This window comes from Notamacropus eugenii, chromosome 1 (assembly GCF_028372415.1).
Source record: "Notamacropus eugenii isolate mMacEug1 chromosome 1, mMacEug1.pri_v2, whole genome shotgun sequence".
Lineage (NCBI taxonomy): Eukaryota > Metazoa > Chordata > Mammalia > Diprotodontia > Macropodidae > Notamacropus > Notamacropus eugenii.
This window is the reverse complement of record NC_092872.1, coordinates 580215825-580241093: the sequence shown is the minus strand read 5'-3', so window position 1 is coordinate 580241093 and position 25269 is coordinate 580215825. Positions and strand designations below refer to the sequence as shown.

The window sequence follows — 25269 nt, the reverse complement described above, 5'->3', positions numbered from 1 at the left end:
TGTCTGGTGTCTTTTAGCAGGATATAGTTTCCTTATCTCTTTTGATTAGATCTGTTTTTTGTTTTTGCTCTGAGGTTAGGATTGCTACTGCTCCTTTTTTTTTGCTTCAGCTAAAGCATAATATATTCTGCTCCAGCCTTCTACCTTTACCCTGTGTGTATCCCCCTGTTTCACATGTGTTTCTTGTAAACAACATATTGTAGGATTATGGTTTCTAATCCATTCTTCTATCTTCCATTTTATGGGAAAGTTCATCCCATTTGCATTCACAGTTATGATTACTATCTGTGTCTTTCTCTCCATCCTATTCACCCACATTTATGCTTTTATTTCTCCCTTCCCCTCCTCAAGAGTTTTTCTTTCAACCACCTCCCTCAGTCTTTCCTCTCTTCTGTCAGCCCCCCTCCCTTTTCTTTCCCTTTTCCCTTCCTATTTCTTCCCTCCCTTTTCTTTTCCCTGTCCTCTCCTACTGCCAGTAGTACAAGTTAGATTTCCATACTCAACTGAGCGTGTTATTCCCTCCTTGATCCAAATCAGATGCAAGTAAAGCTCAAACAATGCTCATCTCCATCCCTTCCTTCCCTCTACTATGTTTTTGTGCTTCTTCTTGTGATGTAATTTGTCATTTTCTGCCTCCTCCTTTCCTCTTCTCCCTTCACACCCCCAATTAGGTTTTTTGTCATCACATCAGTTAATTTATAGACACACCCTCTATGTATATTCCTTTTAAATATTGTAATAAATATACAATTCTCAATATTAACAAGTATCATCCTCCCATATAGAGACGTAAATAAACACTTGCCCATATTGAATAACAAGTTTTTGGGTTTTTTTCCCCCTGTTTACCTTTTTATGCCTCTCTTGAGTCTTGTATTTAAAAAGATCAAATTTTCTATTGAGCTTTGGCCCTTTTATCAGGAAGGTCTGAAAATCCCTTATTTGAATGAATGTCCATCTCTTTGCCTGAAAGATTATGCTGAGTTTTGCTGGGTAATTGATCCTTGGTTGTAGACCAAGCTCCTTTGCCTTTCAGAATATCATATTCCAGTCCCTCCAGTCTTTTAATGTAGAAGTGGCATGGTCCCATGTGATTCTGATTATAGTTCCTCAATATTTGAATTGTTTCTTTCTAGCTGCTTGTAGTATTTTCTCCTTGACCTGATAATTCTGGAATATGGCAACAATATTCCTTAGCATTTTCAACTTGGGATCTCTTTCAGGAGGTGATGGGTGGATTCTTTTTTTTTTTTCAAATTTATTTAACTTTTAACATTCATTATCATAAAATTTTCGGTTCCAAATTTTCTCCCCATTTGTCCCCTCCCCCCACCCCAAAACACCGAGCATTCTAATTGTCCACACTATCACCAATCTTCCCTCTCTTCTATCATCCCTCCCTTCCCTTGTCCCCATCTTCTCTTTTGTCCTGTAGGGCCAGATAACTTTCTGTACTCCTTTACCTGTATTTCTTATTTCCTAGTAGCAAGAACAGTACTCGACAGTTGTTCCTATTACTTTGAGTTCCAACTTTTCTTCATCCCTCCCTCCCCACCCATTCCCTTTGGAAGGCAGGCAATTCAATATAGGCCATATCTGTGTAGTTTTGCAAATGACTTCCATAATAGTTGTATTGTGTAAGACTAACTATATTTCCCTCCATCCTATCCTGCCCCCCATTGCTTCTATTCTCTCTTTTGATCCTGTCCCTCCCCAAGAGTGTTGACTTCAAATTGCTCCCTCCTCCCATTGCCCTCCCTTCCATCATCCTCCCCACCTTGCTTATCCCCATCTCCCCCACTTTCCTGTATTGTAAGATAGGTTTTCATACCAAAATGAGTTTGCATTTTATTCCTTCCTTTAGTGGAATGTGATGAGAGTAAACTTCATGTTTTTCTCTCACCTCCCTTCTTTTTCCCTCCACTAAAGTCTTTTGCTTGCCTCTTTTATGAGAGATTATTTGCCCCCTTCCATTTCTCCCTTTCTCCTCCCAATATATTTCTCTCTCACTGCTTGATTTCATTTTTTCAAGATATGATCCCATCTTATTCAATTCACTCTGTGCTCTCTGTCTCTGTATGTGTGTGCGTGTGTGTGTGTGTAATCCCACCTACTACCCAGATACTGAAAAGTGTCAAGAGTTACAAATATTGTCTTTCCATGTAGGAATGTAAACAGTTCAACTTTAGTAAGTCCCTTATGACTTCTCTTTGCCATTTACCTTTTCATGCTTCTCTTCATTCTTGTGTTTGAAAGTCAAATTTTCTTTTCAGCTCTGGTCTTTTCAGCAAGAATGCTTGAAAGTCCCCAATTTCGTTGAAAGACCATTTTTTCCCCTGGAGTATTATACTCAGTTTTGCTGGGTAGGTGATTCTTGGTTTTAGTCCTAGTTCCTTTGACTTCTGGAATATCATATTCCATACCCTTCAATCCCTTAATGTAGAAGCTGCTAGATCTTGTGTTATCCTGATTGTATTTCCACAATACTTGAATTCTTTCTTTCTATCTGCTTGCAATATTTTCTCCTTGACCAGGGAACTCTGGAATTTGGCCACAATGTTCCTAGGAGTTTCTCTTTTTGGGTCTCTTTCAGGCGGTGATCTGTGGATTCCTTGAATACTTATTTTGCCCTCTGGTTCTAGAATCTCAGGGCAGTTTTCCTTGATAATTTCATGAAAGATGATGTCTAGGCTCTTTTTTCTGATCATGGCTTTCAGGTAGTCCCATAATTTTTAAATTATCTCTCCTGGATCTATTTTCCAGGTCAGTTGCTTTTCCAATCAGATATTTCACATTATCTTCCATTTTTTCATTCTTTTGGTTTTGTTTTGTGATTTCTTGGTTTCTCATAAAGTCATTAGCCTCCATCTGTTCCATTCTAATTTTGAAAGAATTATTTTCTTCAGTGAGCTTTTGAATCTCCTTTTCCATTTGGCTAATTCTGCTTTTGAAAGCATTCTTCTCCTCATTGGCTTTTTGAACCTCTTTTGCCAATTGAGTTAGCCTATTTTTCAAGGTGTTATTTTCTTCAGCATTTTTTTGGGTCTCTTTTAGCAAGGTGTTGACCTGCTTTTCATGCTTTTCTTTCATCTCTCTCATTTCTCTTCCCAGTTTTTCCTCCAACTCTCTAACTTGATTTTCAAAATCCTTTTTGAGCTCTTCCATGGTCTGAGCCCATGGTATATTTATTTTGGATGTGTGGGATACAGAAGCCTTGACTTCTGTGTCTTTCCCTGATGGTAAGCATTGTTCTTCCTCATCAGAAAGGAAGGGAGGAAATATCTGTTCACCAAGAAAGTAACCTTCTATAGTCTTATTTTTTTTCCCTTTTCTGGGCATTTTCCCAGCCAGTGACTTGACTTCTGAGTTTTCTTTCCACCCCCACCTGGCCTCCAGATCCGCCCAGCCAGCACTTGGGGTCTGAGATTCAAATGCTGCTTCCCAGCCTCAGGGCTTTGGGCGGGGGCAGGGCTGCTATTCAGTGTGAGATTAAATTCAGGTGCTCAGGTTGGGGCAGGGCCACCACACGGGACTCAGTTCCCTCAGGGGGTTTATGCAGAGACCTTAAACAATGGATCTGAGCTCCTGCCTGCTTTGGGAGCTCTTGTCCGCTCCCACCTCCGCTGCTGCCTCCCGAGGGGGCTCGAGCCACAGGGACACCCCACTCCCCTGTCGGCCACCCAAAAAAGACTCTCTCACAGACCCTTGTCACCTGTGGGTGGAGGGACCTGTGCGGCTGCTGGAGATTCTGTCCCTGAAGCCTGCTGGGATCTGCTCCTCTCGGTGCGGCCCAGCCAAGGCAGGGTTGGGCTCCACTCTGGGTCCGGTGCGCTACAGACCTTTCGTGTCAGGTTTTCAGGTCTCTCTGGAACAGAAATCTCGTCCACTCTGTTGTTCTGTGGCTTCTGCTGCTCCAGAATTTGTTGGGAGTTTTCTTTACAGATATTTTATGGGCTGTGGGTTTGGAGCTAGCATATGTGTGTCTTTCTACTCCGCCATCCTTGCTCCTCCCCCTGGTGGATTCTTTTGATGATTATTTTGCCCTCTGAATCTAGTACTACAGGGCAGTTTTCCTTGATGATTTCTTGGAAGATACTGGTGAGGCTCTTTTTTTTATCATAGCTTTCTGGTAGACCAATAATTCTTAGATTTTGCTCTCCTGGATCCATTTTCCACCTTTCAGGGTGTCCTAGGCTGGAAATCTGCCACACTCTGTCTCCCAGTGTATTCTGCCCTTCTAAAATTAGTTCAGATTCATTTCTTAGAGATATCTGAAGGAATTGTAGATGAACTCAAGTGAGTTCCTGCTTTTACTTTGCTATCTTGGCTCCATTCCTGCCTTCATTGGTCCTTTATACTTGATTTGAATATTTATAGTATTCAAATAACTTGATTCTCAGTAATTCTTCACATCTTGCTGTTATGGTATCCAGATTATTTCGTGCGAGTTTATGTTTTTTTCTAAAAACAATCAGCTCATCATTGCTTACAGCACAATAGTATTCCATAATAATCATATTACAACTTGTTTAACTGTTTCCAAATCGATGGACATCCCTTCAGTTTCTAGTTCTTTGCCCCCAGAAAGAGAGCTACTACAAATTTTTAGAATATATAGGTTCTTTTCCTTTTTCTCTGATCACCATGGGAAATAGACTGAATGGTGATATTGCTAAGTCAAAGGGTATAGGCAGTTTGATAACTCTTTGGGCATAATTCCAAATTGCTCTCCAAAATGGCTGGACCATCACAGTTCCACCAACAGTGATATTGAGGTTCCAATTTTTCCACAGCCCTTCCAACATTTGTCATTTTCCCTTTCTGTCATTTTTGCCTATCTGTAGACATGAGATGATATCTTAGAGTTACTTTAATTTGCATTTCTCTGATCAGTGATGATTAGGAGCATTTTTTATATGACTACATATAGTTTTGATTTCTTCATCATAAAGTTGCCTGTTCATATCTTTTGACCACTTATCAATTGGGAAATGACTCATATTCTTATAAATTTGACAAAATTCTCTATATATTTGAGATATGAGACCTTTATCCAAGCTACTCCCTATAAATGTTTCCCCCAGTTTTCTTCTTTCCTTCTAATCTTGGCTACATTGGTTTTATTTGTACAAAAATATTTAATTGAATGTAATCAAAAGTATTCATTTTGTATCTCACAATGCTGCCTCTTGTTTATTCATACATTATTCTCCTATCCATAAACCTGATAGGTAGTAAGTTCCATATTCTAATTTTCTAATGACATCTCCCTTATATCTAAGTTGTGTATTAATTTTGACCTTATCTTGGTAAATGGTGTGAGACATTGATCTGTTCCCAATTTCTGCCAAACTGCTTTCCAGTTTTCCAAACAATCTTTTACCAAATGATGATTTCTTATTTCAAAAGCTTAAATCTTTACATTTGTCAAACAGAAGGATACTATAATAATTTATTATTGTGTTGCATGTCTACTCTTTTCCACTGATTTACCTTTGTATTTTTTAGCCAGTACCTGAGTTTTGATAATTACTACCTCATAATATAGTTTAAGATCTGGTACTGCTCAACTTCTCTTCTTTACATTTTTAAAAATTAATTCCTTTGATATTCTTGCCTTTTTTTTTCTTCCAAGTGAATTTTATTATTTTTTTCTAGCTTACTGCAGTACTTTTTTGGTAATTTACTTGGGATGACATTGAATCAGTAGATTAGTTTAGGTAGAATTGCCATTTTTATTATATGGGACTCTGCCCACTCATGACCAATTACTATTTCTTGCATCATTTAAATCTAACTTTATTTGCATAAAAATGTTTCTATGATTACGTTCATGTAGTTCCTGGGTTTTTCTTGGCAGGTATACTCCCAAGTATTTTATACAGTCTACAGTTATTTTAAATAAAATTTCCCTTATGGTGTCTTCTAAAGGATTTTGTCAGTGGTATAAAAAAAGTTGATGCTTTATTTGGGCTTATTTTATATCTTGGTACTTTGCTAAAATTATTTATTGTTTCAGCTAACTATCTAGTTGATTCTCTAGGATTTTCTAAGTATATCATCATATAGTCTACAAAAAGAGATAGTTTTATTTACTTCATTGTCTAGTCTTATTCCTTCAATTTTTTCTTCTCTTATTGCTATTGCTAGCATTTCTAATATAATATTGAATAACATTGGTGATGATGAGCATCATAGTTTTACTCTTGATTTCCTGTGGAAGGCTTCTAGCTTATCCCCATTACAAATAATGCTTGTTGATGATTTTAGATACATGCTTCTTATCATTTTAAGGCAGAGTACTTGTACCTATGCTTTCAAATGTTTTTAATAAGAATGAGTATCATATTTTGTCAAAAAAAATTTTGTATCTATTGATATAATCATATGATTGTCACTTTTATTGTTGATATAATCAGTTATGTTAATGGTTTGCCTTATGTTAAACCATCTCTGCATGCCTGGGATAATCCTACTTGGTCACAATGTATAGTCTTTGTGGCTTATTGTTGTATTCTTTTAATTAGTATCTTATTTAGGATTTTTACATCTATATTCATTAATGAAATTGATCTTTAGTTTTCTTTCTCTGTTTTTATTCTTCCTGGTTTAGGTATTAGTATCACATTTGTTTCATAAAAGGGGTTTGGTAGTATCCCTTCTTTGCTTATTATTACAGATGGTTTCTTTAATACTGGAATTACTTGATCTTTAAATATTTGATAGAATTCACCTGTAAATCTGTTTGGTCCTGGTGCTGTTTTGTTTGGAAGCTCATTTATGGCCTGTTCAATTTCTTTTTTCTAAAATAGTCTATTTCAATATTCTATTTCCTTTTCTGCTAATCTAGGAAATTTATATTCACTTTTCCAGAGTCACATAGGTAAGTTAGTCTTTTGGGTGTTGAGTGTATTCAAGGAAGACTAATACCTCTGGTGGGAGGTTTGTGGAGCTCTTTTCAGGGCTGCTTTCCACCTTTGGTGTCTACCTGATTTGCCCATTTCTCACCTGTGGCTTCAAGAAACTGTAACATGTGGCCGCACCCTAGTAAATAAATATTCTCAGCAGTTGGGCTGATCCAGATTGAGGGTAACCAAGGATTTCAAACCCATCAGTGAGCTCAGGGAGGTATCTATCCCAAGCATGTGAAGGCTTCCCCTGGTGCAGTGGGTTGATAAGGACAGTTTCTTCCATTGCCCATGAAGGTGACTATAGAGCACTTAGAACTCTTTTTGATATCAAAGATGCCAACATCATCCACAGTGTTCCAAGCTGTCACCAGTCATCTGGACTTTTGCCTTGCCACTGGACTCTGATGACTCTGGGAGAGAGTCTGAGGCTGATGACTTTGTACATCTCTGCCTCAGTTAAATCCAATTTATGTGCGAGGGAAAACATGCCCCATACCGTTTTACCATTTTTACCCACCTCAAAGTCCTGTGGCATCAGTCAAGTGACAAAGCAGCACACGCAGATACTCTGGGATCAGTAGTCATAGTCCTGCACACAGGAGGTCCAGTCCATAGGATATCTTCTCAGTAGAAGGAAGCAGCAGTGGGATTTGGTAACCCCCTAGGTGTCTGAGCTGCTTTTTTTAAGGACCACACTGCTCACTGCCTGGTATGAAGAAAGGGCTAGAAAAGGTGCTCTAAAAACTGTCTGCTTTACCCAAACTTGTCCTGCACTGCTGCAATGGTCGAAATGCAAAAAAAGTATGCTAAAACTTTTGCAAAGGTGGTTCAATTAACCATCAGTACATGGAATGTGTGCACCTTTATGGACACAATGAAATTTAGTAGACTTGAAAGACAAACATTTTTTATTGTGAGAGAACTCCGAAGGTATCACATCCAGATAGTAGCCCTGAGTGAAACAAGGGTGACGAATGAAGGCTAGCTTACCAAAGTCAGAGCTGGATACACATTTTTCCAGAATGGAACAATGGTAGGGACTCCTATGAAACTGGTGTAAGTTTTTCAATCAAAACTAATCTAGTCAACAAGCTTGTATGCCTACCAACAAGAATGAATGACAGATTCATGACAGTATGATTACTACTTGCAGGAAAGCTCCCTACCACCATCTTCATTGCATATGCTCCCACTATCACAACCCTGATGAGGTCAAAGAAAAATTTTATTTTTCTTTGGGACTTGAAGACCCTTCTCATCAGTGTGCAGAAAGAGGACAAACTTGTAATTCTGGGGTAACTCTCATGCAAGAGAAGGCACCAGCTACAAGACATGGCAAGGAGTCCTTGGGATGAATGGAGTTGGAAAACTTAATAGCAATGGTCACTTTCTACTGAGGACTCATGCATCTCATGACTTGATCATCAATAATGTTTTTCATTTACCTAAATGCAACAAAAGTTTTGTGAATGCATCCTCACAGCAAACATTGGCATTTAATAGACTATGTCATTGTAAAGAAAAGAATAAGACAGGATGTGAAAATAATGAAGAACATGTGTGGCACAGAGTGCTGGACCGATAATAGACTTATCCTCTCTAAGCTAAACATTTGTATTCAACCGATGTGGTGCCCCCAGGGCAAGATAACTACCAGAAGATTTAATGTCAACAGATTAGAGTACTTCTCCATGTGTGAACAGTTTGTTGCTAATGGTAAATTATTTAACTTGAAGAGGGTACAAGCCAACACTGAAGTGGAGGGGACAATTGGTGTGTGATTTTTTTTGGATGATTGTGCACTCAGTGCAGCCACTGGCACTGAGATGTAATAGAGTATGGCTTGATTCTCTGCCACCTGTACAAATTTTAGCCTCATAATTAACAAGAAAACAGATTCTCACCAGTCACCACAGCACCATTTATATATGGAACCATTGGTTACAGCAAATGGAGAAATTTTGAAAGCTATGGATAAGTTCACTTACTTTGACAGTATACTTTGCAGGGATGTTCACATAGATGGTGAAGTTGATGCATGCATTTGCAGAGTTAGCTCTGCATTTGAGAGGCTTCAAAGAAAAGTATGGGAGAGAAGAGGTATTAAGTTGCCTACCAAATTGATGGTCTATAGAACTGTTCTACTGACCTCACTGTTGGATGCCTGTGAAATCTGGAGAGTATACCAGTGCCATGCCAAGAAACTCAATCACATCCGTTTGAATTGTCTTGGGAAGATTCTGAAGATCACCTGGCAAGATAAGGTACCTGACACCAAGGTCCTTTCTTGAACTGAACTGCCAAACATTCTAACTCTATTGCAGAGTGTAACTCCAAAGGGCTGGCAATGTTATTCAAATGCCAAGTGTATGTTTGCCTAAAAGATTATTTTATTGAGAACTCACAGAAGGCAAGCTCTCATATAGAGGACAGAGGAAGCAAACAAGGACACTCTCAAAGTCTCTCTGAAGAGAACTTTGGAATCAATTATGAGATATGGAAAATACCGGCACAGGACTGCCCAGCACTGGCATATTCTCTTCCAAGAAGGAACTGAGCTTTATGAGCAAATCAGAATTGTAATAGCTCAAAAAAAACCAAGAGATCCACAAACTTAATGACACCTTTACTGCCAATGTTCGTATGGACTATTTGTGCCTGACCAGGTAAGCCTTAAAAGCTTGTGTTGGTCTGATCAGACACAGTCAGACACAATGTACCATGACCTCAATGTAGTTGTGTAATTTTGATACTTCTTGAACATGAAGGACATCAATCCACAGTTAATTTTAACCTTTTCTTCCATATCCTCTTATTGAATATAGTTTTGCTCTTGCTAAGCAGGTATTATTTTTTTCCATTTTTCTACACACAGTAAGCAATCATAAACACAAAAGTGAATGGTGAATGTAGTGTTTATGATTGTTCACTGAGAAATATACTCCCTTCTGTTTCCATTCGTTAATCCCCAGAGATTTAGAATAGGTAATTTTGCTAAACTTCTATTCAGGTCATTAACTTTTTTGTTAGATTTGTCTCAATGTAAAAGAACTACATTGAGGTTCCTCCACTATTAAAATGTCACTATTTCTTCCTGTAATTTGATTAGCTTTTTTTGTAAGTTTTTAGATTCTGTGCCATTTAGTGGATTAACATTAAGTATTGGTATTGATTCATTATTTATTGTGCCTTTAAACATAATCTAGTTTTCCAATTTATCTCCTTTACTCATGTCTGTTTTTTATTGTTGCCTTCTCTGAGATCATGACTGCCACCTTTGCTCTTTTTGAGTTCACCCAGAGCTAATAGATTTTGCTCTGGCCTCTTAATTTAGGGTGCATCTTTATGTTTTAAATGTGTTTCTTGTGAAAAATATATTGTTCAGTTCTGCTTCCTTGTTAGAATGTGTACATTTCATCATTTATACCCACTTCTAAATGTGCTCCAATGCATTTATCTTTCTTTGTTTTATCTTAACTCTCATGTTTGTATTTCAAAGTTTCTGTTTATCTCTGGGTCTTTTTTTAATCAAGTGCTTGAAAGTCCTCAATGCTGTTAAAGGTCCTTTCCTCCTCCTCCCTACCCCCCAACCATGAGATTATACTTTTATTTTGCTAGATAAGTTATTCTTGGTTATAAGCCTTTACTTCTTTCTTATGGAAATTTGATTCTTTGATGTCTGCCCCTGTCTCTCACATGGCCCTAGTAGAGTTTCCTGGGTGCTAGTCTGGCTGATTGCTTCCTGCTGTAGTTCTAGGCTCCCTGTTTGCTATGCCCCCCATCTACCCTGGCTTGTCTCCACTCAGAACCAGTATAAGTCTCTGGCAATCATCAGATGAAGTCTTGGACTGCAGAGAGGAGCTCGTGGCTGTTTCTTCTTTTTTGTTTGTTTATCATTTTACTTCCTGACACATTTATAGTGCCTTATTTGGGGTATTTGTAGAGAATTTGGACTCTTCACCATCTTAAAAATCCTCCATCTTTAAAGTCTGCCACCTTTGTCAGAAATAACAATAAATTTGATTCTTTCATTTCTGGAACAAAGAGGAGAATACCCCATCTCTCCTGCTACCATAGTTTCACTTTTATACTGGTTTATTTTCAGATTAAGGGCATAATTATTTCTATGAAATTGATACTTTTTATAGTCCCAAATATGCTTTGTAAATGATGTCTTATTTTAAAAGTCTTGCACTGAAGACTGCTTCATTTTATTTTGGCATCTTAGTAGATTTTTGATCTCAAGGATGTGGGTACTCCCCCCCAGGAGAAGCAGCTAGGATACATAGTGGATAGATCACTGGACCTGGGGTCAGGAAGACTTAAGTTCAAATTCGTCTTCTGACACTTACTAGCTTTGTGATCCTGGGCAAGTCAGTTTAACTCTTTCTATCTCAATTTCCTATGTGTAAAATGGAGATAATTGTAACACCAATATCTCAGGGTTGTTGTGAGAATAAAATAAGAATATTGGTAAAGCACTTTGTATATACCCTCACAGTGCTGTATAAATGCTGGCTATTAACATTAGCATTAATGTTTGTAGCTCTTATTTATGTCCTCCCAAAAATCCACCAAATGGGATTCAGGCAAGGTAGTGGCTTGTTTTCTTCTAGCTCTCCTGACTTTATTGTGTGGATACCAGTGGAATATGTGGGGTCTATGTCAGTTATCCCTAGTTCACATGACCTTTCCTTCAGATGATGTTCTTTGTGCTGTTTCTCCTGCACGGTACTTCATTGGCAGCGTGTTCCAGCCTATTCACCAACACTCTCCACCTCTCCATTGCATTTTGGGTAATCTGCAACTTTAATTCTTCAGATATTGAGGTTTTGTATTACTTCCAGAGATGTTTAAAAGATGGCACTTTACTTGAGTGTGAAGCACAAGATCCTTACAAATACAGCATGGTTTCTCACATGTGGTCCAGCCTTTTCTCTTCAAATTCAACTCTAGGCCAAGTCTACTGTTTTCCATAGTGTACTTTCAGGAGTTGTGTTTTGATGAACTGGCTTTCTAGGTTGTATTTATTATTGGATATTGTCATCTGCACAATAGATATTCTTCATTTATATATATATAGAGAGAGACAAAGTGGGGGAAGGGAAAGAGAGAGAAAGAGAGAGAGAGGAAAGGAAAGGGGGGGGAAGGGAAACAGACAGAGGGGAAGGAAAAGAGAGAGACAGGGGAAGGAAAAGAGAGAGGGGAAGGGGGGGAAGAGAAAGAAAGAAAGAGAGAGAGAGAGACGGTTATGTAAAAAGGGAGGCCAGATTGTTTTGAGTAGCTATGAATTGATTCTTTTCAAAAGTTTTTGCTGTATTCTAGGATTTGAGGAAGTCAGGGCAATATCATCCTCAAATGGGAACATTTGAGGGATTTTTATCATCTGTAAGGAATACCTTTCCCATCTGGATTCTGTGCTAGACATCCTTCATTTCAGTGGCAAACACTTACAGAGAACGTATGTCTCCTGTTTAATGCCTGCTTGATGTTAATAATTAAAGAATCATGAAACAAAGTTATTTCTGTTGTTGCATCTATAAATGAATCTTGTTATGATTTGAACCTAGGCATATGGGATACTGTTTTGTTCATTAGCCTTGGTGCTGGTGAGGAGTCCAAATTCTCTACAAATATTCCAGAGTATTAGTAACCTTTTGTGTTTCATGAATCCCTTTGCCAGTATGCTAAACTATGGGTTCCTCAGAATAATATTTTTAAATCATAAAATAAAATATGTAGGATTATAAAGGAAAGTAGTTATATTAAAATATAATTCTGAAAATGTTTTGAAAAGCAAGTTCACAGACTCCAGATTCGAAAAGTCTTGTTTTAAGGCAACAGTCTGCTATATTGAATCAGATTTTTTTTACTATATGGTCATTAAACAATAAGCACTATGAAAACATTTATTTTATTCCTCCCTTAGTCAAATGGGGGAGCATAAAAATGTAGTCTTTGTGTAAACCATCATTTAACCTGCTTATCCCCTTCTCTTACTTTCTCCAAAGATGCTATCTGTATATCTAGGTTATTTCTCATAAAGTTTTTCTAGAGTTAGGGAAGCAGACATATGAATTGTACTTGTTGATCTTAATCTCATTCATCTCTTTTTCTATAATAATAAGATCTATGTTTTTCTCCCAAGCATTTTAGTATCCTATCTCCCAGAAATATTGAAAATCAATCCTTAATTGTCCTAAAGATTTTGTTCAGTGGCACAGATGTGTTCCATATATATTTGGACTAGCCTACCACTCTTCCATTTGTGTTTTCTTTAGGGCCATATTGACTCCCTAATCAAAAACTGTGATATTAGAGTCCAAATAGTTCTAGTCATTATTGGGGGGACGAGGAAGGTTATAGGAATCCTTATAGATCTTCTCAATTTTTCATCTGTTTTTTTGTTTTGTTTTGGTTTTTTGTTGTGTTCTCCCAGTTTTACCCATAAATGCACTCAAGATCATCTGGCTTAGTCGAGTCTCTCCAAATATTCCATGAACTTCTTTCTCCTTCCACTACTTCTCATTTGTTTTCTAAAATTAAAGCTTTACATCTTCCACCTCTGTACAAAATAGTTGATATCCTAAACTAGTGCTGTCCTGCCTCTCCATTTGGCCAGAAGTTCCCAAGTCTGCAGTTTGCAGCAATTTCTTAATCATTTTTTTCTCATTGTATAGTCAAATTACATTCCATAATTCTTTATAGAAAAGTGATGATAGTCTGTGACTTTTTTTCTGTCACATTTATTGTTGTCCACATATTGTTTGAATAGGTCATTTTGAAAGTGTGTGGGTTGTATTCTATAGCCTCTCATTTTTATTCTTATTTGTTATTCATTTTGATCTCTTCTCTATCAATGATCTGATTACACACAACTGATTCAGAAAATACTTCCAGATCAGTAACCAGTCATTTCCTATTCTTGCACTAGCAGTTTTGTTTTCTGTGACATTATTCAATGCCCACCACATTCAGCCCATTTATATTCAGGATAAATGGACTGGATGCTTTTGTATAATGTAGAAGCCTTCAACATCTTGTTTCTTTTTCTTGAACCATGTTTTCTGACATGTTTTTCACCATCCTTCCACAGTTTTCATATCTTTTGTGTTGAAGTCACTGAGTACTAAAATATGTGATTGGATAGTCCCTTTTAGAATTTCTCGCCCTGCTTATTCTCTGAAGCAAATGATGGTAGGCTGTAATGATCTTTGTGGTCTCTAATGATCTCTGAATACTTATCAAGAGCATTGCAATGCAAGGTGATCAAGTACCCCAGCATGATAAAGCCAGCTCTGCAAATGATGATCTGACTTTTGTCTTTGTTTTTCCAGAACCTCACATGAAGTTGGGCACTTAGTAGAGACTTAAATCTTTGTTCACCGAATCTCGCTTCAGTTGCAGGAAGAATGTTGACTGATATAATTCAGTTCTTCCTGAAGAATGTCAGCTCTTTGGATGTTGGACAAATATCTCACATTTAGAATTTAGAAGAGTTAATGTTTGTATGTGGTAAAAGTTGTGTGATTCTTAAGACCTTCTGCCCCCTTTACTGCTGCTCTGCTAACATCACTGCAGTAGTGGAGGAGAATTAGAGTGCAGGTCTGAGGACCAGTTTGTATTTTTGTTTTGATTTGTTTTGTTTCTCTATTTGCTGTGGCCAAAGAATTTATCGTGTTGTAATAATGCTTTGAGATACTTTGGAAAGAAGAGATGATCACTGACTGGGACTTTATTTGAAGCTAAACCAGTATGGTACAGTCTTTTAGTGCTCATGATCCAGTGACATAGCCTTCAAGAATCTAGGATCATTGCCATCCCTTTATTTTACAGATAAAGCCCCACAGAAAGTTAAGGGACTTGCCAAGACCCCATTTTCAGTGTCGTATTCCTAGCTTTGGGCTCCTCCCCTAAGGCTGCTATATAGTTTCTTGTGAACAAAGGACTAAAAAGAGATAGTTTTATTGTTTTAGGGGAGTTGTGGTTATGATGAAATGACAAAAGAGTACACAGAACCCTAACTAACAAAAGATATAGTTTAAAAAAACTGTAATCAAGAATTACAAGTTTATTTGTGATGTTATTATCATAGAAAGAAGAGATAATTTATTAAGGCTATTCAGTTTGCAGCATTAGCTATCTTTCCCCATTTGTTTCACATTGTATTTTAATTCTTAATTATAGGATTTCTGGGGAAAAAAAGTTTCAGGGGGGAAATTCTGAAGGTTATGAATTTGGAGAATGTTGAAACTCAGATCATTGCACTTGTGGAATTGAGGAATACTTCTCAGAGGAAGGGGCATTTAATTGGACTCTAAAAGCTAAGTAACAAACTGAGGGATGGGGAGATCATTACAAACATAAAGGGCTTCATGATAAAAGAAACAGAAGCAGGAAAGTGAGTGAAGGGGGCAAGATAAGAGAGAGCAAGCATTCCAGTTTGAATGGTATAGAGAATGGTGTGGAGAGATCAAGTGTTACATACGGATGAGGACACACGATAACTACCATTTATTTAGCTCTTTAAGTTTAGCAAAGCATTTTATAAAAATTAATTCATGTGATCCTCACAACCAACCCTGGAAGGCAGGTGCTATTGTTATTCCAATTTTGCAGGTAAGGTAACTGAAGCAGGAAGATTTAGAAACTTGCCTAGTAATTGGCTGAGGCGGGTTTTGAACTCAGGTCTTCCTGACTCCAGGCTCAGTACTCTATGTTACACCACTAGCTCCATCAACTAAATAGAATGGTACCAAATGGAAGTCCTTGAATATCAGGTACAGAAGTTTAGACTTTCAGGGAGCCATATGGAGATTAGACATGTACTTACGTAACTGTAACAGTGTCAGATGTTCTAAATGCCAAGGAACAATCCAAACCAAATGCTATGAGAAGTTTGAGGAGGGATAGGTCATTTTGCAATTAAGGAGATTAGGAAAGTTTTTCAGGAAGAGAATGCAGTTGAATTGGACCTTAAAGAAAGAGAAGTTACAGATGTGGAGAAGTCTGTTCTAAAAGTTCATAATTACTTGAGTAAAGGCACAGATGAAAAAGAAGGCAGGACAAGAAAGGAGGATAGGAGCGATTTGGCTAGGACACAGAACAGGTGAAGATGTTGCATGTGAAAGATGCCTGAAATGGTAGATTGGAACCAGGTGGAGGAGAGCCTTCCATGCTAGGGTAAGAAATTCGAACTTTATCTTATAGATGAGGAGGGAGCCACTGATTAGATTTAAGCAGGAGACTTAATGATCTAAGCGGTGGCTTAAAAAGATTACTGGAGTCATCCTGCATAGGATATATTTATTGGAGAAGGTAGAAATTGGAGACTGGGAAACCAAGAGCTGTTAAAATATTCTTTTGCCATTGCTTGCTGTTGTTCATTTATTTAGAAATAAATACCTGTATTTTGGGAGCAGTATGTAATTTTGAGTAATTTGGGTATTAAACTCTATCTCTCTTGTACCTTGAATCCCATCTTTTCTATTTATTTTCCCCACAGATATTGGTTTTACTTGCAGACTGCTTTTGTCCACCTAAACCACAAGATGAAACAGATCAGTCTGGTAAGTATTATAAGCTAATGAATGTATAACATGTCTTTGGAGTGATGTGGTGCCATTTGTACCATTATGAAGTTTCTTCTTTTTGGTTTCTTAAATATAATCGAGCCTTTCACCATCAGGCAATCTATCTACTTGTCTCCTGGGTATATTTCTAAGAAGAAAAAAAATACTATGAACAAAGAATATCTTTTTTTTCCCCTAATTTAAGATTCAACTATATTAGAGGACATCTTCTCTGTGGCTTCCAAAATTTTAAAAGTTATTCCATTCTAGATGGTTTTTCATTATTCTTATCATAATGATAGGCATAAGTTGATGAGCAAATTTTAAGTTTTGTTTGCATATTCCTGTTTTTTGAAAACAGAGAACAAAACCTACTAATTAGAATGGAACTGACTTCTGAAATTTTGGAAACTAGAAGGAAAAATGTATATTAATCTCTTTTTTTTCTAGTCCTGTGATTTTTATTCATATCAGAAATTAGTAGTGTAAAAACTCCCTCTGTTGATGCTGATTAGAAACTCTTGTTGTAATTCATTTTCTTGCTTGGCACCCAAAAAGATTAAATTACTTGCTCATGGTCACATGAGCAGGACTTAAAACCAGGTCATCCAGATTCTAATGCTCTCTAATCTATATTCTTAACCCTTTGGATAAAGTTTGACATAATAAGTCTAAGAACAACTACACTTGATGTTGTTTCTTTGATAATTATGACTACCCTTAAACTTTGAATGATCCTCTGCTACTGGCTAAATAAAATTTAGTCTCCTTAGCCTAGCTTTTGAAGATCTTCCAAAGTCTAGTTGCAAACTACCTTTCCAGTTTTATGTCAAACTATTCTACTTCTACTCTGTATTCCAGCCATACTGGAATACTTTCTGTTCTTTGTTTTCATTCTGTGTTCTCTTATATCTGCATCTCACACTTTTCTCTAAACCTGGAATTGGCCTTCCTGCCTCATGTCCATTGATTGAAATCTCTCCTTTCCTTCAAGGCCCAGCTCGTGTGCCAGTTCTTCCTTGAAGCCACCTGTGATTCTTCTTTCCTCTCTTTCCTTTTCCCCTCCCCCATCCTGATTTCTTTATCTAATATCATTCTGCCTAGAGCTTTCCTTTAAACCTCTCACTGTCCTTCATATCTTAATTTTCCTATCTTCTCAAGCCTCTAATTCTTCTCCTACCTCTCCTATCTATCAGCAAAACATCTCACCTCTGTCTTTCCTGAAAAGATTGAAAACATCTTTTTGAGATCTGCATCCAATCCTCCATGCTCCAAAATATCTCTAGTTTCACTCATCTTCTCCTTGAGCTCCAGTGCAAGGAGGAGGATCTTTTTACCAAGGCTGACACCTTGCCTTGTACATTTGATTTCATCTTTTCTCGTCTCTTTCAGGAGCTAGCCTCATTTAGAATTCCCTCTATCCTTCTGATCTTCATTCCCCTTCATCCACTGGTTCCTCCCCCATTTCCTCTAAATGTGCTCAAGTTTATCCTATCTGTTAAAAGGAAAAAAAAAATCCTTTGACCTTACCCATCCCTGGAGCTTCATCCTATATCCTTCTTCATGCTAAATGCTTAATAAGAGTATACCTTATCATCACTCATTTATTCCTAACACTCATTAACATTTGCATTCCTACTTGTGACCTATGACTTTCTTGAAACTGTTCTTTCAAAAATCACCAATGACCTTTTAATTGCTAAATCTAAAGACTTTTTTCCTCAGTCTTCATCATCCTTAACCTTTGAGCATCATTAGGAAACACTGCCCAGCCTTCCTCCTGTATGATTTCTGCTGCTTTAGCCTTTTTAACACAACTTGAGATCCTCATTCTCTTTCTGCCTCTCTGACCATTCCTGCACTTGTGTATCCTTCTTTTGCCTTCTAAGTGGAGGTATCAATCAAAACAGATATTCTGGGACCCCTTATTTTCCCTCATTGCATTCTTTTCCTTAGTGGCTTTGTATGTTTTCATGGGTTTAGTTACCATCTCCATATAGATAGTTTTAATAACAAACATTATAGCTCATAGACTACTATGTTCTAGGCACTATACTTAAGAACTTTAAAAATGACATCTTATTTGAGTCTCACAACAGCCCTGGGAGATGGGGTGCTATTATCCTCATTTGATAGAGGACAAAAAAGAAGCAAGCAGAAGTGATTTGCCTAGGCCATATAGATATTAGGTATCTGAGGCCAGATGCGAATTCAGGTCCTTTAGATTCCATTTGCAGCACTCTACCCACTGTCCTGCCTTGTTATCCCGGATGACACCTATATCCAGCCTGACCCTCCATTCATCTGTCTATCTGTCCATCTGTCTGTCAGTCAGTCTATCTATCTATTCAGTCTTTTATTTATTTTTGTGCTTATTTATTAAATCTTCCTATTATTTATTTATTTTATTAAGAACCTAAGAAATAAAACAAGTATTTCCATAACATAGTAGAATAGGAAAAAAAATGATTGCACATGAAATAAAACTGCAAATCTGTTGTGTTCAACTTGCTTTTCCCTTTAAATGTATGTTAAAATTATCATGTAACTTTTTTCTTTTATTCCTTTCTCCCTCCTCCCCCCACCCCATAGGTGGCTATCATTAGACACAAATATGTCTACATATGTGTAAAATCATTCTCTACATACTTGTTTTTATCAGTTCTTTCTCTGGATGCAGACAGCAACCTCCTTCATAGGTCCTTTGAAATCCAGTCTCTCATCCCTGACTGCCAGAAATCTGCACCTACTTGTCTTGCCAGCATCTCAAACTGATATGTTCAAAACTCTATTCAATACCTTCTCCTGCCTTCTCCTCTCAATGGCCCTGTCTTTTAAAAACATTACCATTATCCTAGTCACCCAAGCTGGAAGCTTAAAAGTCATCTTGATTCTTCCCTCACCTACTACATCTCATACATTGCCTCAAACTGTTGAAAGCATCTCACACCTTCTGCCATCTTCACTGCTATTTGACCTAACTTTGGACAAATCACTTAAGCTTTCTGGTCATCAGTTTCCATATCTGTAAAATGAAGGGGTTGGAATAGATTACTTTTGAGATGCTTTCCAGCTCTAAGTCTGTAGTTCTATGTTGGTTCTTAATTATTTTCATTAAGGCAGAACAAGAGTGTGCTGTAGAATTTAAACTATGTTAGGAAGAGAATAGAAATATGATATTTGTGATAGTTAAGATTAGCATGGGAGTGAGTAACATCTCATGAAAACATGTCTTTGATAGCAGCTAGGAGTCTCTGAAGTAAATAAAAATCAGATAATATAAGGGACAAGGACGAACAAAACACCTGGTTAATACATAAACTGGAATATCCTTCCAGAATTGTAGAAACCTGCTTTTTTTTAAAATACTGATCACTTGTGATTGGTTGCTGACTGGATTCTGATTTGATATTCAGTACATGCTCTTTTTGCTTCCGTTTTTCTTTACAGAATTGATTGAAAAGGAGAAGGAAGCTCTTATAGTTGAAGATCTGGGAATTTCAGAAGAAAAGAAAGACCTTTCAGATGAAGAGGAGGAGAAAGATGATCTTTCAGAGGGAGAAGAAGACAAAGATGATGACCTTTCAGAACGAGAAGAGGAAAGAACCAATTCAAATGATGAGACCTCTGAAGAGGACTCTGCAGTGGATGAAGGATCAGCAACTGAAGAGGCAGGAAATGTCCCAGACCCAAAGTTAACTGATGTGGAGGCTGAAAGCTCAGTGAGGCAGCGCAAAAGTCACATTGCTGATGGGGAACAGTAATTTTTTGCGAAGGTATTTCCAGCAAACTGGACCAAAGAAATGTGTCAATTGCCGTTCTGGTCTACAGTGGAAACCAAATTCTTAATCTGTCTTGCATGAGCCAGCTTCTCTCTTAAAAGCTTATACATAACAAACATCTAGTCCTAAAAGGCAGTAACCATCATGTAGTAATGAGAAATCTTTTAGGCATGACAATCAAAATCAAAAATAAGACCTATTATTCTGCTTGGAGATTTTTGATGTGAAAATCTGTGGGGTTAGGAAATTCTGGTTGTAATAGGCAGCCATCACTCCTTTTTAATATCTTCTAGAAACATCACTCTGCACCACATGAGATGAAAGCATACTTGACCTCACACATCAGCAATAACAAAATGTGCCCTAAGACCTGTAGCAGAAGTCTCACTTCCTTATTTGGTCTTGAATATTTTTGTCAAACCTTATGGAAAATGTCAGACATCGCAGTTAGTCAGTAGGTATTTATTGAGATAGAAACTGAGAGGCTCCCGAATGTTATCGTAGTAAAGGAGGTGTGGGTATGGTGGTTTAACTCTCATCACTGCTTACTGAAGCACCTTCATTAAGCTCCATTTTATGCTTCTCATTTTTCCTTCTCAATGTTTCTTTTGAAAATATACTGAGCGTACTGTGACAGCAGGGACTGGCCATAGACTGGGCTTGCTGCGTACAACACCAGCACTCTTCAGTTCCTAAGTGCACAGAAGAGCTGTAGCCAAGTTCATATGACATCAGCCAACCTTGTTATGACTTCAGGGGCTTAGGTCATCAGAAGCCACAAGCAGTGAAATATTGACAAGCGAATGCTGAAAACGACTTGTAACCTTCAGAGATTCAGAAGGAAGTGGTCATTTAGCGGGAGGAGACTTTTTTTTTTGGCCAAAAGGCAGTTTTCCCCTCCACCCCTTTTCAAATATTTCATTGAGAAGTCATCTTTTTGAAGCCAGTAAATCCTCTTAGTCTTGCCAATACAAGCAAGTCATGTGCAGTATGATGTGGTACTATTTCCATCTCTAGAGTAGCTCCCTGGCTCCATCTGAGCTACTTTAGTAATCATAACAACTAAAAAACCACTTACGGTTTCCTTTTTAGTGAACTGACCGACTGGTGAAAGAATGAGTGAAAAATCTAGAGCAGGAAATGAGAGAAATGTTTTATTCTTTTCCCACCTACCCCCAGCTCTCTTTAATCCTACAAAGAAATGCGTCTTTGTAAATCTCTCAATACTTGACTTATTAAAAGTGCCCAAGGGTTTAGTTTCTCTCTTTTTTAAAAAAAAAAAGCTTTCTTTTTACTTGATTTATTTTTTGGAAATAAATTGAGAAAATCAGAACCAAGTTGGACATAGATTCTCAAAGTAGGGCCTGTTCTCCCCTCCCTCTCCCCTTTTTTTTCTGGATGCATGAGGGTACATAATAAGGAAAGGAACGGAATTTTATAAAATCCACTAATTATTTTGTTACCTTTAAAAATGAATTAGATATCCATCTGGCTATTCAAATTACATTGTCATTGGGTGAGCTGAGAACAAGGAAATTAGTGTAGGATTCTGAGAATCTCTGCTGTCTTATGGCTAAATGAAGTATTACAAGACTCGCACAAAGCTAGTTTTTATTTTTTAAAAATAAGTAAAAGCTGATCCTAGGATTAGTTTATATCTTTTAAAGTTAGTCAGGTTTTGTCGTAGTTTTTAGTCTCCCCTTCCTGTGTGTGTGTGTATGAGTGTTTGTCTGCGTATGTGTATGTGTATCTGTGTGTGTCTGAGATAATGATTAAAAAGAAAGGAGTGTGTGTGTGTCTAAAATAATGATTATAAAGAAAAGAGTGTGTGTGTGTGTGTATGTGTCTAAGATAATGATTATAAAGAAAGGAGTGTGTGTGTGAGTGTGAGATAATGATTTAAAAAGGAGTGTGTGTGTATGTATGTGATAATGATTATAAAGAAAGAAGTGTGTGCGTCTGTGTGTAAGATAATGTTTAAAAAGAAAAGAGTATGTATGTGTGTGTAAGATGATGATTAAAAGGAAAGGAGTATATGTGTGTGTGTGTAAGATAATGATTACAAAGAAATGATTTATTCCAAGAAGTTGTAGAGTTTATTTAAGTTCCTACAGTCCCGTGGTTTTTAGGGTGTTTATTTTGTGGTTTTGCTGTTGCAGAGTAGATATAGAAACATTCTTTCAAAGGAATAGGAAACACATTTTAGTGGCTTCCATACGTTTTAAAGAGCAATTAAAGCAGCTATGTATGCCTTTTTATGTGACGTAAACATTTGTATCCTAGGCAGTGAGCATTTACTGAGAACATATGTCACAGGTTAACTTCTTTTATGGAGATTCCATATATTCCTTGGAATTGTTTCCGTGGCTCAGATACCGTCATGCACCCTGCGGGCACTTACTTGATTCATACTAAGTGATCTTGATCAGTTACATCTTTTTAATGTTAATGTTGTACTAGGTACTTAATATATCCCAGAAGAGAAACTTGATCCTTACTCCCTGGTTATTTAAAATCTAGGGAAAGGTACACTTTGATACTTTCGTACTTTTGTTCTTGAGAGCTACATAGTCTCAAGAGCTTTAAGAAATCTCAAAGCTGTTGGACCTTCACTCCATCCATCCTGTTTTTTCTGGTAGGACTACTCTCCATCTCTCCTTAAAAGAGATAACATTTTCACAGTTGTTATGTGTACCCAATACCAGTAGCCTATGTAATTATTTGAAATAAATTTGGCCTATAGAAAGGGCCCTGGATTTGGGTTTGAATTCTGGATTTTCTACATCCTACACCTATGACCTCTAGCAAATTACATCATCTATATGGACCTTATAGTCCTCCTTTGTAAAATGAAAGAGCAGAGTAGATATCAAGGTCCGTTTTCACTTTGTATCTGTGATCCTATAGTTTCTAAAGTATTTGTGTTATGGTAGTTGTTCAGTCATTTTAGTTGTGTCTGACTTCATGCTTATGTAAAATGCATTTTGATATGATAGTTAAGTGATAGAATAATCGTGTTTTTGGAGTGGGGAATATAATCTTTGAAAGTGGTGACAGGATAAAACAGTTCTTTGGAGATCCTTAAACCACCTTTCTACTGTATTATTGCAAATTTCTTAGTTTAAACCTGGGTTTATGAATAAATCACTCCTCTCCTTATTTCTCTGTTTGTAAGTGAAACAAGCTTTCCTTCCCCTACCCTCACTTCAAGTTTGAAAGAAAGATCAGAGGGTGGATATCATTCAAGTATGGAAGTCTTACAGTGCAATCTTTGTTTATTTCCAGTTCATTTGGTCACCATCTTATTTATAGGTCACTTAAATTATATAAAAAATGAAAAATGTTATATTATCTTGAAATTGTAGTTTCGACAGGGGTTGACTTTCAAAGAACAATTCCAAATTATTTGCTAGCAAAGAAACCTTGTTGTTTTCTGTAGGATTTCTGTGTGTGTTCTGTAAAATTGCAACCCACCACTTAATTGCCAGAGGGGCGGGTTGTTTTGTGTTAAATATCTGATATTTTATAACTCAGTCTTTGAGTAGCAGAGAAAACAAACTTTTAAGTGATGAGGGAAGGGATTACTACAAGGGGTATGTGATAGTAAAGACTGGGCAAGATAAGTTAAATATATGATTTGTGTGTTGGATGGATGATTATGTCATAAGAAGACAAATAAATCAGGGTAGAGAGGGAAAAGATACAGGTTGGTGCTTTGTTCTGAAATGAATATTTTGTTTCTCTTTGCTATCCTTCATCTCAATACAATATTGAAGTGTTATTTCTGCCAGTATTATAGATGAGTAGTTTATCCAATCTGCCGCATTGCCAAGGTTTTAAAAAATATTTGCCTCTATCTTCTGTGCCAACAGTAAAATTATTTTATTGTTACATTCTATTTACCTCATTCATATGTTTTGATTCACTTGAGAAAACCACAACTTATTTTGAAAAGTTGAAATGTAGAATTAACTTATTTTTCAATATAGTATGGGTTATTTCATGATTGATTGAGACTAAGCAATAGGAGATCTTTGGGAAAAACACGTCTCTGTTAATATCATTAAGCTAATTACCAGCATGTGAAATATATAAACTAAGCTTTCTCCTAATTGACTTACTTACTGTAAAGAAAGTTTGAGGTAGAAGGTAACTCATGTATGTGAATCATGCAGCTTTGCCATTTTTGTATTGGCTACAAATGTTGAATGATATTTATGTTACACAGCTTTTTTCATGGAAATGCAATCCTTTTATACTGAAGTTCAGCAGACATGCTATTGCACATTTGTATTGCAATACCTTATAAATTTAGTATTTAAACTCCTTGTGGCTACTCTTGATTCTTTAATGATATTTAATGTGTGATTTTCCTTACGGCGCTTTGTGTAAATCTTATGAATTTATAATATCACTGTTTTTTACAGTTAAAAGTGAGGTGCAAAAAGCTGAAATAAGAAAGCAAGATACAATTTTGAAACATCACTACATCCAAACTTAATAGTTATCGCAAAGATTGTAGTTAAAATATATTACTTTTGTGTGAACGATTCCACATGACATTCACCCTTTTGGAAACTATAGATGTTGACTTAATTAAAATTGATTTTTTACCATTCAGTGATAACTGATTACTCTTGCCCACCCCATCCCCTTTCCTTTTTTCCTCCCCTCCAGCTATTTCTGCCTCTCACCCTGTCTTCCCCCTTCTCTGTGTTCTTCTCCTCACTCTCTTTCCATTGTAATTTTTATAAGGTTATCTTTCTTTCCTTCCACCCTGTTGTCTCTCTCCTCCTCTCCTTCCTCTCCCCCATCTTTTCTGCTGTAACTGGGTGGTCTGAGTCTGGCCAAAGACATGCCTAAAATTCTAGCACACCATATCGAGTGTCACCCCATTGCTCAAAGCTTCTCACTAGCCTAAACCCACACTGTTCACTTAACCTTTTGAGATTAACTGAGATTGGGACTAAGAATGATGATACTTCCTCTGGCAAGGGAGTTATG

General features: G+C 37.1%; 1 protein-coding gene across 1 annotated transcript in view; it reads left to right on the top strand.

The window, feature by feature from the left end:
* Positions 1 to 24591, top strand: part of TMX4 (thioredoxin related transmembrane protein 4) — a 110451-nt gene extending 85860 nt beyond the window's left edge. The window contains exons 7-8 of the mRNA XM_072634429.1: positions 16417 to 16480; positions 19934 to 24591. Of these exons, the coding sequence (XP_072490530.1) occupies positions 16417 to 16480; positions 19934 to 20247 (378 nt within the window). The 3' untranslated portion in view covers positions 20248 to 24591. The remainder of the gene's footprint in view (positions 1 to 16416; positions 16481 to 19933) is intronic.
* The last annotated feature ends 678 nt before the right edge of the window (positions 24592 to 25269 follow it).